Genomic DNA, 11,621 nt, shown 5'->3' with positions numbered 1-11,621 from the left:
AAGCTCTCTGTCTCCGAGAAACAACGGTAATACTCATGTTGGTATATCTGATGGTGTATAGGTAGTTGATTGAAATAAGAAGAAACGGGCTGTAAAAGTTATATGTCTCTGTGTGTTTCCATGTATAAACTAGGATTTAGGGTGAGTTACTATATAAGGCTGCCGTGCCCCTTGTAATTATTGGAGGAATTGGTCTAATAATACTACTAGACTGGCCATGGGTACTAATCAGAACAGGAAGTATGTTTACTCCGTAAAGGGTGCATCTATAATTCGATCAACTGATCCGAAAGCTCATGGAACTGTATCAAATTATTACTCCGGAGTACTCTGTAATGCGGTTCGGTGGGGACGACTTTTCGAACGGGTCCGGATTCTCCATTAGCATCATGGATCTTTACGATCTCAGGAACCAACCATAGTTTGAATTTCAGAAATGTTCGAATTAATCGCTTCCCGCACCCCCTCCTAAAGCTCCAAAATTGATGGTAATAGGTGAGCCATCCGCTTTGGTGACCGGTCCCTTGGTTCTTTGAAACAAGTGATGCCGCAATAAGATTACTCAATTAATTAAATTCGGATACTAATTATGCAATACCATTTAATCAGAACGGTACCTAGGAAGAATAACAGCCAGACTCTAACGTTGTGTTTGATCTCTTCCATTCCAATCCTAGAAACCGATTAACATTAAATTCGATACTCCATCCACTAACAAAGGATACTGACCATACTCCGTAGATGACATGGTTGGAGGGGTTCCCTGAAATTTGGATCTGCGAACCGTGCGGAGGAGGTTTCAACTGCAAGCGGCATTGCAATGAAGAGAAAATTTCAACTACCGCCAATCGGGGCATCGGGCAATATCACTTCAAGCAAATAAGAATAGGGTGGAGAAGGACGACTATCCCGCTTTCGGATAGTCAAAGGGACGCTAAGAATCTTTTTCAGGAGAGTACTCCGTACGGAGTGCTAGTATACTACTGGTACCTACTAATTTAGTACTGTGTACTTAGTATCGTCGAACGGTATTATTATGCCAGCTAGGAGGTAAAATTAAAAAATTAAAAATAAGCAAAACAGAAAAAAATACACGATCATAATAAGATTAATATCTGCTCACGCTAAGCCTATGATAGATTGAATTTAACAAGGGTGATTGTCCCTTTTGCGCTTCGTCTTTCTTCTATCTTGAGCTTGTATTTTTTAACTGGAAGTCGTCATTTTCTTGTCCTTTTTTCTTTCCCTTTCCCTTCTTCTGTTTCCTTTTCCATCTTCTTCTAATAATATTCCCCTGGCACTGGGATATATACATGACTTTCCTTCTTCCCCTGCTGTCATCTCATTGAAAATCCAATTACTATGGTAACCCTTAATAATCCTAATTGATCTTCAGAACACTTAATTACCTTTCAAATCAAACCTCCCCCCCCCCCTTTTTTTTTTTTTTTTGGTCTCTCTTTCGCTCTTTCATTTGAATACTATCTTCGATCAGCATTCCCCCTCGTTTCCAGCCTACTAGATAAACAACAGTCCTGCAAGGGGCGTGCATGTCGCAAGGGCGTTGACGAGATTGGTCTGGATCCTAAACTGGGGTTTTTGATTGAATTTTTGAATATTTTACTTTTTCTGACTGGCAGATGCCCAGTAATCTAGAGTATAGATTGACGCCGTTGGGCTAACTTGCAGACGCCAATCCCTCCTGCACCCACTGGATCATGCAAGTGCGCGTCAAGGCTGCCCGCATATATCGCCTCTGATTGTCCTAGCCCAGTCCCGGGGACAAGGTTCGCGAGGTCTTATATACCCTGTCGATGGTCACCATGGATTGCCCAGAGGACTCTGCGGCGTCCATATTCAATACCCCCTTTCAATCCTCATCGTCGTTTTTAGCCCGCCGAAGCAAATCACGCTCACATTCTATTAATTGCCATCCGATCGATCCGGCATCGCCTGAAGTAATAAGTTCCTTAATATCGTCTCTCTCCACGATTTCGGTACCTCTTCAGACACATTTCGACAGCGTACCGTGCCTTGATTCCGATACCGACCTTTCGCTATCTGTTTTACCATTGGAGCGACACTCCTCCCCCGGCGCAAGTCATGAGCATGGTGTTGGCGTGAGAAAAGGGCCACCTCAAGCCTTCGAAGAGGCTTCGCATAGTCCCTTTCTGCATCCAGATGACGCTGCTGCTGCACCGGTCATTCGCATGGCCCGGGCTCCTCCATCTCCAAAGTCAAAAGCGACGACCACCGACGCCTCTGCTTCTCCAATAAGACCTACTTCTAGGGGCTCATACACGTCCTCAAGGGCAACGTACGAAGACAACACCTTCGGCATGATCACAGCCGAACCTGGCCCACGAGTCTCGACTGCACCTAGTATTGCCTCGACTAGTTCCCGGAAGAGTTTAAAGAGTCAGTTTGGCCTGTTGAAAAAGTCGTCTCGGGATTTCACATGCGACAAGGATAGACACGCAGAACGTTTGCGGAAGACGAGTAGCTACAACGACAGTTTAAGACATAATCTTCCTCGAAGTAGAACCAGTGTACGCTCGATGCATTCTATCGCTGATGTGGCCGAAAATGGCCGGTACAGCCGCTCCGCTAAGGAGGCCTTCAGGGAACACGGGGCTAACTCTCAGAATGAAGAGTATCTTGCGTTGCAAAGCGCGCGCGCGAGCGCACCCAGCACCCCTGGAGGCATCGGAAGTGGCAGGACAATTCCTGTTCGCGAGTCTTCTCTACGTCATAGCTTCTCTTCCAGCTCTAAGCACCGGAGATCTACCCGCCATAGCCGATATTCGTCCACGGCAAGCAAAGATACGAAAGTGGATAGTGACGCTGGAAACGAAGCAGAGCATGTGACCAAGAGGATACGAGAGCTGAAGGATCAGCAACAGAAGATCAAGAACGAATTGGAGATAGACGATAGCCCTGACAAGGCCTCGAGGGAGCCGTCCACAAAACACACTCAACCACCGCAAAAGCCTAGTGCAGTCGACAACGGTGATGAGCAAAGTGACACTGGAAGTAATAGGATCAATGCGTTCGATGAGAGCGCTCCAGCTCCAGCTGTTATGACGGGAAGAAGTAGGTCAACGACCCGTAATAATCCGCAACTCGCATTAAAAGCAATCAATTGCCCGACACAATCGTTGGCGCCGAGACAATCCTTTGACAAGCCTGACCAGGTTGAAAAGTTACGTTATCGACGTTCAGTGGAACAGTCAACTGCGCCGCGGCACCACAAACGGTCCCCATCCGGCCCTGTTTCTCCAGGCCGTGCTTCTGTTGTGGATGAGCGCCCATCCAGTGCCGATTCAATCGACCTTGCCGTTCTAGATTATGTTTCCGCTCCTAGGCTTACCCAGAAAGTAACCCATCCTACCACTGGCCGCAAGATAGCTTTTTCGGAGGTCGGAGACCCTAAAGGGCACGTCGTATTATGCTGTCTTGGGATGGGCTTAACCAGATACCTAATGGCGTTCTATGACGAGCTAGCACGATCGCTTCATCTCCGACTCGTCACGTTGGACCGTCCTGGGGTAGGCGAAAGCGGGCCTTACGTAGATGAGGCGGGGACTCCTCTCAGTTGGCCAGGTAAGGACACCGTCCTCGGCCTATGAGGATACAATTTACTGACCCGCCATAGACGATGTTGCAATTGTATGCAACTATATCAAAGTAACAAAATTCTCAATCCTCGCCCACTCTGCTGGTGCTATTTATGCTCTAGCAACTGCCCTAAGGATCCCCCAGCATATCAGGGGTCGCATACATCTTCTAGCTCCCTGGATCCCACCATCTCAACTGTCTAGCATCGGCTCACAGAGAGCTCCAGTTCCTACGAATGCTGTTCCATACTCTCAACGGATCCTTCGTGCTCTACCGACGTCTATTCTGAAGGTTGCTAACTCGAGTTTCATGAGCGCAACAAGTGCGAGCTTGACCGCTAGCCTCCCCAAATCCTCTCGGCGCACTAGGCGAAAGGCGACAATGAAAGACTCATCTAACTCAGCTTTGATTGAAGCAAGCGGCTCTCCACGTTATCCATCCAACCGAGTATACCAACAAGGAGCTGACCTCCAAGCGTTACAAATCAAGAAACTGCAAATACCTAATGGGACCGGAGTTGAGGGTATAGACACTGCAACAAACCAGGCGGTGGCTGAGTTCGAGAAACGTGAACGCCAGTCTGATTATGACAACCGCTTGACGCACAAGGTCTGGGAACTGGCCACCACGAATGCAAATCCGGCGGTGGACCTCGTAGTTTGCTTGGAACGCCGACAACCGATTGGATTCCGCTATGTCGATATCACCCGCAATGTCGTTATACACCATGGAAGCAGAGATACGCGCGTTCCCGTTGATAATGTGAGGTGGCTTGGCCAAAGTATGCGACGCTGTGAGGTTCGAATCCTCGAGGGAGAAGGCCATGGGCTGATGGCCTCAGCAACAGTTATGGGTAATGTCTTAATGGAAATTGCCAAGGAGTGGGAAGACTGGATGACGGTAGTCCAGGGTAAGCGTCGAGCAACTATAGGAACAAGATCAGGCATCGCTGTTCAAGCCTAATTTGGTTGACAAGATCTGAAATTGCTGCGTCGAAGTCATGGAAGATTCGGAGGAATCCGGAGAACAAGGGATAGGGAAGATCCGAAACTAAAAAGAAGAAGAAGAAATTTTGGCAATCGAAAATGCGTCAGATAGGCATTTCGAGGGCTCTGGCCAGGACCAGGGCCTGCCCTAAGCTTATGCTGTCATCTTATGTGGTACTGCTGCTGGTTTTGCAGTCTTTGGCTTTCACGCGCTCCTTGACAAGATGCACTTCGCCTACTATACGATTGTGAAAACTCGCATTCACATGCCTATAGAATCGCCTTCACTTTGACACGCCCCCGTGTCCGATATGATACCATTGGTGCTTTCAATTGTTGTTTTGTTCCCTTAGCCTAATACCCGATCATGCTGTATATAACTGTCAAGTCTAATCTATAATCGAAGGTCACTTATCATGGCAGAAATATAAGGTGTTATTTATATACTAATATTCTACCTCTAGGGCCTAATTGCTAGTATTAGGTTAGTATCATTCTGTGACGTAAGATCTAGGCGCGCGGCTCCTGATTTCTCAAAATTTAATTACTAGATACTCCGTACAAATGCATCCGCCCCCACGTGCGCGCTTTCTTCGGTGACGCTTAAGCCGCACTGTACAGACTGTCATTGTCATCTTCTAAATCAAATATTCATTTAGAGGAGACATTCAACACCCGAAGGGGCATTGCATTATTATCATCACTAATTTCTCTGTGCATCTTCTAACATCAGGTGTCGTTGCTGACTCCCCAGATGTTTACTTGCCCTTGGTGTCGGAGCTGCGCCTATGAGCTGTCGACGCAGCTAAATTGTTGAAAGAATCCCGACTTCAATGCATTCAGAAGCCGATAGGCCTTGAAAACCTCAAAGCTTAAGTTCTAGAGCATCAGAGAAAGCTATCTCAATCGAACGACCACCGCCGCAATTCCTTCCACACTTCTAATCGGCTCCATTTACTCGAGATGCTACCTCAACGGCGCATCAAGCTTTTGGCTATTGCTGCTCTAGCGCTAGTTATCATGGTCATTTACTATTCGGTAACATAGTGCCCCGATTCCTAGCTCATCATCGTGACTAACGAAGCGCACACCCATTGTTTAGAGCGATGCACGGGGGGTACAGAACCAAAAGTTCTACCGGTCGACTGTCGCCGCGATAGAAGCACACACGCAGACGAAGGAACCTGGGGTAGCTGCAGGCAGCTCTCCGGACGAGCAACGGTTAAGCGAAAACCCTACTTATGGAGACGCAGCAAAGCCCGCAGACGACCAGATGGCGCCAGCGATCCCAAGAAACGGTGATGAAGAGACGGAGGAGATATCGATTGCCGGGCGGACAAAAATGACCGTCCCTAAAGACCGCAACAATCCAGAAAGGCAAGTGCAGGGATCGGGTACCGATGAGCGTGTGGAAGCGAAGACAGAGCTCAATAGTATATTAAAACGATCGCCGAGTAAGTAGTTGCAATTCTTACCATTTCCCGGTATACGTGTCGCTCGGTTGCTGAGATTTGTGCCCGCTGCGCAGTTATTATCTTTTCCAAGTCCTATTGCCCCCATAGCGCCCGGGCCAAGTCTATCCTCTTAGACAAATACTCAATTGTCCCAGCACCTTACGTGGTAGAGCTTGACCAACATTCATTGGGCCAACCGCTGCAAGCTCTCTTGGCAGAGAATACTGGCCGCCGCACCGTGCCTAATATTCTAGTTAGTGGAAGAAGCATTGGTGGTGGGGATGATGTGGTCGCTCTCGATGAGAAGGACGAGTTGGCGTCAACATTTAAGAAGTTGGGAGGACAGTGGGTCCATGAGGTCAGTCGTAATGAGGCAGGACACTAAGACTGACGCTACGTACTCAATAACGGTTTGATAAAACAACTACAATGCTTATGATTATGAATAATATATAATACACATACACATATATGTATGTATATATATACACTTTACATCTAGGGTTTGACGCTCTTTGACCAAGGGAATGTGTTGGGCGAGGCATTGCGTGTTGCGTCCACGAGGGTAGGCGAGAGGTTATTATCACATGGGTAATCATAATCATATAAAGAACTCGGCCAAACCAGGATGAGTATATCTCGCTGTCTGATGATAGGATCACGTATGTTAGTTGTTGATAGTATGGTAGTATACTCCGTAGGTCGTGCTTGGATATACACATGATATGACGTGATATACTTAAGAGAACTATGATTTGATGGGGATAAATTGCGCAGGAGAGAAATGACGGCCCTTCAAACGTAAATATCATAATATATGCTGTTGTCGGTTCATGTATCTGTATATCTATATATACACAATAATCGGTCAATACCATTTTAAATAGGAAATGCCAGGTTCGGGCCTTGGGTAGGTGAATGGAGAGGTCATAGAACTAGTACTGTATATTACCAAAGTCCGGAACAACCCTAGGCAGAATACGCTAAGCCTGAACGAGTCTTAAGCGACGCACAACCCGTGATTTTCACTCCACCAAAGAAAGCGACCGATTGCCTTTGAGGAATTTCGATCCTTTCGAACGACCGACCGCACGACGACATCGACAATTCTCCCTCGGACATTCCACAGCCCACGCAGTCAAGATGCGGTACATTCACTCCGAGGAACGGCTGCCCATCCCCGAGAATGGTGAGCATTGGATCGCCCCTGAATATTGTTTTGTTTCGGTTTTTGGAGAACTATGAGAGGCACACATCGCGCAATGAGAGGCCTGGGCCAGGATACACCAGCGCCGACAGGGTATATACGAGAGGAGGAAATATCTACTCGATCGCTGTCGCGGGAAATTACGACTGGTCTTGTTCATCGCTTTTGAAATGCTTAGGAGACTGACTCGAATTTTGTCGTTTAGTGAAGATTCACATTCGCTCCCGGGTTGTGACCGTTGAGGGCCCTCGAGGTATGCAAAAACCCCATAAGTTGAAGGAGATCTCCTATACCAAGAAGTCGCTCCACAAAGATGGTCGGCGTCATGGAGAACAACCATGAGCGGTCTGATTGGTTTCTCGGCTCGATTCGGTCACTAACGGGACTTCTTCGAATCTTTCAGGCAAGCTTGTTAAGGACCTCTCCCACATCGCTGTCACTTTCGGCCGCCCCGAGAAGGATGTTATCTCTATCGAGCTGCACCACGGTGCCCGCAAGGGTGTCGCTACCCTGCGTACCGTCCGTACCATCATCAACAACCTGATCATTGGTGTCACCAAGGGCTTCAAGTACAAGATGCGCTACGTCTACGCTCACTTTCCCATCAACGTCAACATTGAGAAGAACGCTGAGACTGGCCTCTACGACGTTGAGATCAGGTACGCCAAATCTATCCTCCACATGAACTCAATGCCTGCTTTTTGGGACTGGGAAGGGATTAGAGTTCACTGAGTCACTTGTTCTACGTATCGTGGAAGAATGAATTCTTACTGATGGGTTGTGCTTTTAAACAGAAACTTCTTGGGTGAGAAGTACGTTCGTCGTATCACTGCCCAGCCCGGTGTTGAGATCATCACTTCCCCCAACGTCAAGGATGAGCTTCAGCTCTCTGGCAACTCCCTTGAGAATGTCTCCCAGAGTGCTGCCGACATCCAGCAGATCTGCAGAGTCCGCAACAAGGATATCCGAAAGGTAGGGTTCCATTTGGAGATTGATGATGATGGCGAAACGGTTGCTGACCATTCACCCCTAGTTCCTTGACGGTCTGTACGTGTCTGAGCGGGGTAACATTGTTGAGGAATAGATGATGACGGGGCTTGTCCGCCTTGATGGGTAGTTAAGGATGCCAGGAGAATCTAATTTTCGCCTATTTGCATAGGGAAGCAAAGCGGAATTAAAGCAAAAATTTATGGACCATGGAATTCAAATGCCCCCTTTACGTGTCCACGGGTATGGCTTTTCTCGGCTTGGGGAAGAGGCGTGTAGAAAAACGACAAAAAGATGATGGGCCTCTTAGGAGCAATCCAATTTCCTTTTTTCTCTCTTCAACCGTTCCCATTGTGGCTTGGAAGGAAATGTTCTGAGGATCCCAAGGTAGACCCGGGGCCTTTGGTGTATATGTTGTAGTATCAAAATAGTCATGTGAGTCGGATTCACCGATGGGGAGAAAACAAAGAAATGCGGAGATGTAATTCCTCTCTCACCCACTACCTACCTACCTACCTACCTACCGACACCTACACCTACTCTTATCTTGACACATATCGCCGCGACACTTTCCCCTTCGCCATTAATCGTCGGTGTTGATTGAGACCTTGTGTCTTCCCGGATGACATACGCCCCCTCCCTCCGGTTAGCGAGCATGTGAAAAAGAAAAGGCCGCCCACTCAAGTACTCCCCTGAACATGTGTCACCCCTTCCCATGAAAACTCCCCCAGGTTGCTCGTGGTAGGAATGGAGTCTTGGGTGGCTATTTGCGGGTTATTCGCCGCAGTTGTGAACATGATATTGGACGTCGCGCAATTTTGGAAAGAAGTGCGTTCGAGCCACATTCTCTAGCTGGGCCTATGCGAGGAGGCTAATGTAGTATATATAACTTGCGACGATTTAGAGGTTATTGTCATGGTGGAGATCGAAATCGCCCCTCAGCAGACTGCGATACCGTCTAGCTAACGCTCAAACGTACGAAGAATGGGAGGAAGCTGCCTTCGAGTTGGATGAGCTTCTGAGTATGGATCTGTGGTGAGCTTATTATCCTCGACCTTCTTATCATTGGATGCAGTGTAGCAGACCCTCACCGAAGACAGGCGCCAAAACCCAACAAGCCGTCATTATGATTATCGACTCATTCTGGGCCGACTGGAGGCCTTGATGAGTGCTCGAGAGGACGAAGATATCCTGACGTTGGTCAACCTCCTTCGGTCCGGACTCGTCCGCAATCTAGGCAACATCACCTCTCCCAGACTGTCGCTCCACGCTTATGCTGGTACAAAGCTCCTCATAGACGATTATATCACCCAGGTTGCACTTTCCATCCAGCATGTGACAGCTCTGCATACGGCCACTGTTTCTGAAGGTAGATTTGACTCCCAAGCTAAATTGGAGCTACTACACGACACCCGGCAGGCCTTTGGCAGAACAACGCTCCTTCTGCAAGGCGGGTCCATCTTTGGGCTATGTCATTTGGGCGTGGTGAAAGCCTTACACTTACAGGGTCTCTTGCCCAGGATCATTACAGGGACCGCCACTGGGGCACTCATCGCAGCCCTCGTTGGTGTTCACACAGAAGATGAATTGCTGACTTTCCTTAATGGTGATGGCATTGATTTAACCGCCTTTGATCGCCAACGGAAAATAAGACTTGATGCCGGAAACAATCCGTGGTTGCCATACACTACGGGTGACAGTTGGTTGTGGACTTTGCTTCGACGAGTTCAACGGTACATTCGGAAAGGCTATTTTCTTGATGCCGAGGTCTTGGAAGAATGTGTGCGAGCAAATCTTGGTGACTTGACATTTGAAGAAGCGTACGCACGGTCGAAACGCATCCTCAATATTACGGTGGCGACGTCGGATAAGGGCAGTACTCCTAATCTGCTCAATTACCTGACCGCGCCGAATGTGGTATGTGCATGATAGCTCATATGTTGCCTTTCAGAGCCGTCAGTGCTGACGAACATTCTAGTTGATCTGGTCAGCAGCAGTAGCCTCAAACGCATCGTCAAACTCGCTCTATCAGCCTGTTACAATCTACTGTAAAGATGAAACCGGCTCTATTGTTCCGTGGGGTCTTTCGCGACATGGTTCCTCCCAGTCGGGGCGCCGCACGGAGTACACAGATGCTGAATCACCGCTAACCCGAATTGCTGAGCTGTTTAATGTGAATCACTTCATTGTGTCGCAAGCCCGACCATACCTCATCCCCTTTCTCCGGTCCGACGTGAATCTTTTGGATCGCCGTCCGACGGGGCAGTGGAGTATCACCCGGTCACTGATGCGCTTGGTCGCTACCGAGATCCGCCACCGACTGAGACAGCTCGATTATGTTGGTCTTCTGCCACAAGCGCTCGCACGACTTCTCATCGAGGAGACGATACCTGGCCCCAATCTCACACTGGTTCCCGATCTCTCCTTGAAGGACTTTACCAAATTATTCCAGAACCCAGACAAGGAGTCTTTGGCTCAATGGATCCTAAGGGGCGAGAGAGGGACGTGGCCTGCGATCAGTGCCTTGAAGGTCCGTTGCGTTATTGAAATCGAGTTAGATAAGGGCTACCAGGTTGTTCGGCGACGACGACCAGCCGAGAACCCCTCTTCCTCTGTTCAACATACTATGGGTCAGCGGCCCATGCCAAATGAAGGGATCCCGAGGAAGTGGAGAGGATATAGCATCGATCATGACAGAGATATGACGGGTTTATTAGGGAATCTCGATCATCAGCAGGACGACCTCAACTCGTGAAAATTCCTGTATTCAGTTTCCTACTTGCTTACGTATGTTATGATGGAGATTGGACTACATAGTTGATTGACCATGTATGCGCTTTTCTAGCTATGGGGTAAAATCGAGAATGATTATCTCATTTCTTCACCCTATGTAGGGGTGGTTAGTTGTGTTAGCTGCAAGTAAAGCTTGTTGAATTTAGAAAGCAGAATTTTCAGAAGTTCATTTCGTCGAAAGAGCTTTTCTACTTGCTGCGCCCTTTTCCATTACTAGCTATTACGTTGACAAACATGCCGTGGAGATATCCCCTTCGATGGGAGCCGCAAAACTCCTTACCCTACCGGGTCTCTATTGCTCAACGGCTCTCAGCTCTGCTATGAAATTATTAATGCCAGGATACACATCCAAGTTGTCAGTGTTATATCAATGCATACCGGTGAGAACATATGACATTTCACCAGCATATACCAGAAACCTATCAGGACACATATATACGATGAATACCCTACGTACAATCTGTTTGAGTAGTCTTGCATATGCAGTTTGACCCCCAATATCTCGGCATGCGGTGATGGTATATATAATTCCTTCCTCCCTCGGCTTCTGTTCAAGTGTGCGACGTACTGACCGAG

The 11,621-nt window shown here is 48.0% G+C and overlaps 4 protein-coding genes across 4 annotated transcripts; all 4 read left to right on the top strand.

The window, feature by feature from the left end:
• Window positions 1-1,823: 1,823 nt before the first annotated feature.
• AO090005001599 (uncharacterized protein) lies at window positions 1,824-4,581 on the top strand (the record flags this gene model as incomplete). Its single annotated transcript, XM_001818454.3, has 2 exons — window positions 1,824-3,603; window positions 3,656-4,581. The coding sequence occupies 2 exons, from the start codon at window positions 1,824-1,826 to the stop codon at window positions 4,579-4,581; spliced, it is 2,706 nt and encodes a 901-aa protein (XP_001818506.1).
• A 1,296-nt stretch (window positions 4,582-5,877) lies between these two features.
• On the top strand, window positions 5,878-6,443 carry AO090005001600 (glutaredoxin; the record flags this gene model as incomplete). Its single annotated transcript, XM_001818455.3, has 2 exons — window positions 5,878-6,058; window positions 6,133-6,443. The coding sequence occupies 2 exons, from the start codon at window positions 5,878-5,880 to the stop codon at window positions 6,441-6,443; spliced, it is 492 nt and encodes a 163-aa protein (XP_001818507.3).
• Window positions 6,444-7,201: 758 nt separating this feature from the next.
• AO090005001601 (60S ribosomal protein uL6) lies at window positions 7,202-8,349 on the top strand (the record flags this gene model as incomplete). Its single annotated transcript, XM_001818456.1, has 5 exons — window positions 7,202-7,247; window positions 7,471-7,518; window positions 7,669-7,924; window positions 8,060-8,237; window positions 8,299-8,349. 5 exons carry the CDS (start codon window positions 7,202-7,204, stop codon window positions 8,347-8,349), a joined length of 579 nt encoding a protein of 192 aa, XP_001818508.1.
• Window positions 8,350-8,999: 650 nt separating this feature from the next.
• On the top strand, window positions 9,000-11,007 carry AO090005001602 (triacylglycerol lipase family protein; the record flags this gene model as incomplete). Its single annotated transcript, XM_001818457.3, has 4 exons — window positions 9,000-9,080; window positions 9,157-9,287; window positions 9,353-10,169; window positions 10,231-11,007. The coding sequence occupies 4 exons, from the start codon at window positions 9,000-9,002 to the stop codon at window positions 11,005-11,007; spliced, it is 1,806 nt and encodes a 601-aa protein (XP_001818509.3).
• Window positions 11,008-11,621: the final 614 nt, after the last annotated feature.

This window comes from Aspergillus oryzae, chromosome 1, assembly GCF_000184455.2.
Source record: "Aspergillus oryzae RIB40 DNA, chromosome 1".
NCBI classification, from domain to species: Eukaryota; Fungi; Ascomycota; class Eurotiomycetes; order Eurotiales; family Aspergillaceae; genus Aspergillus; species Aspergillus oryzae.
This window is presented reverse-complemented; position numbering and strand designations above follow the sequence as displayed.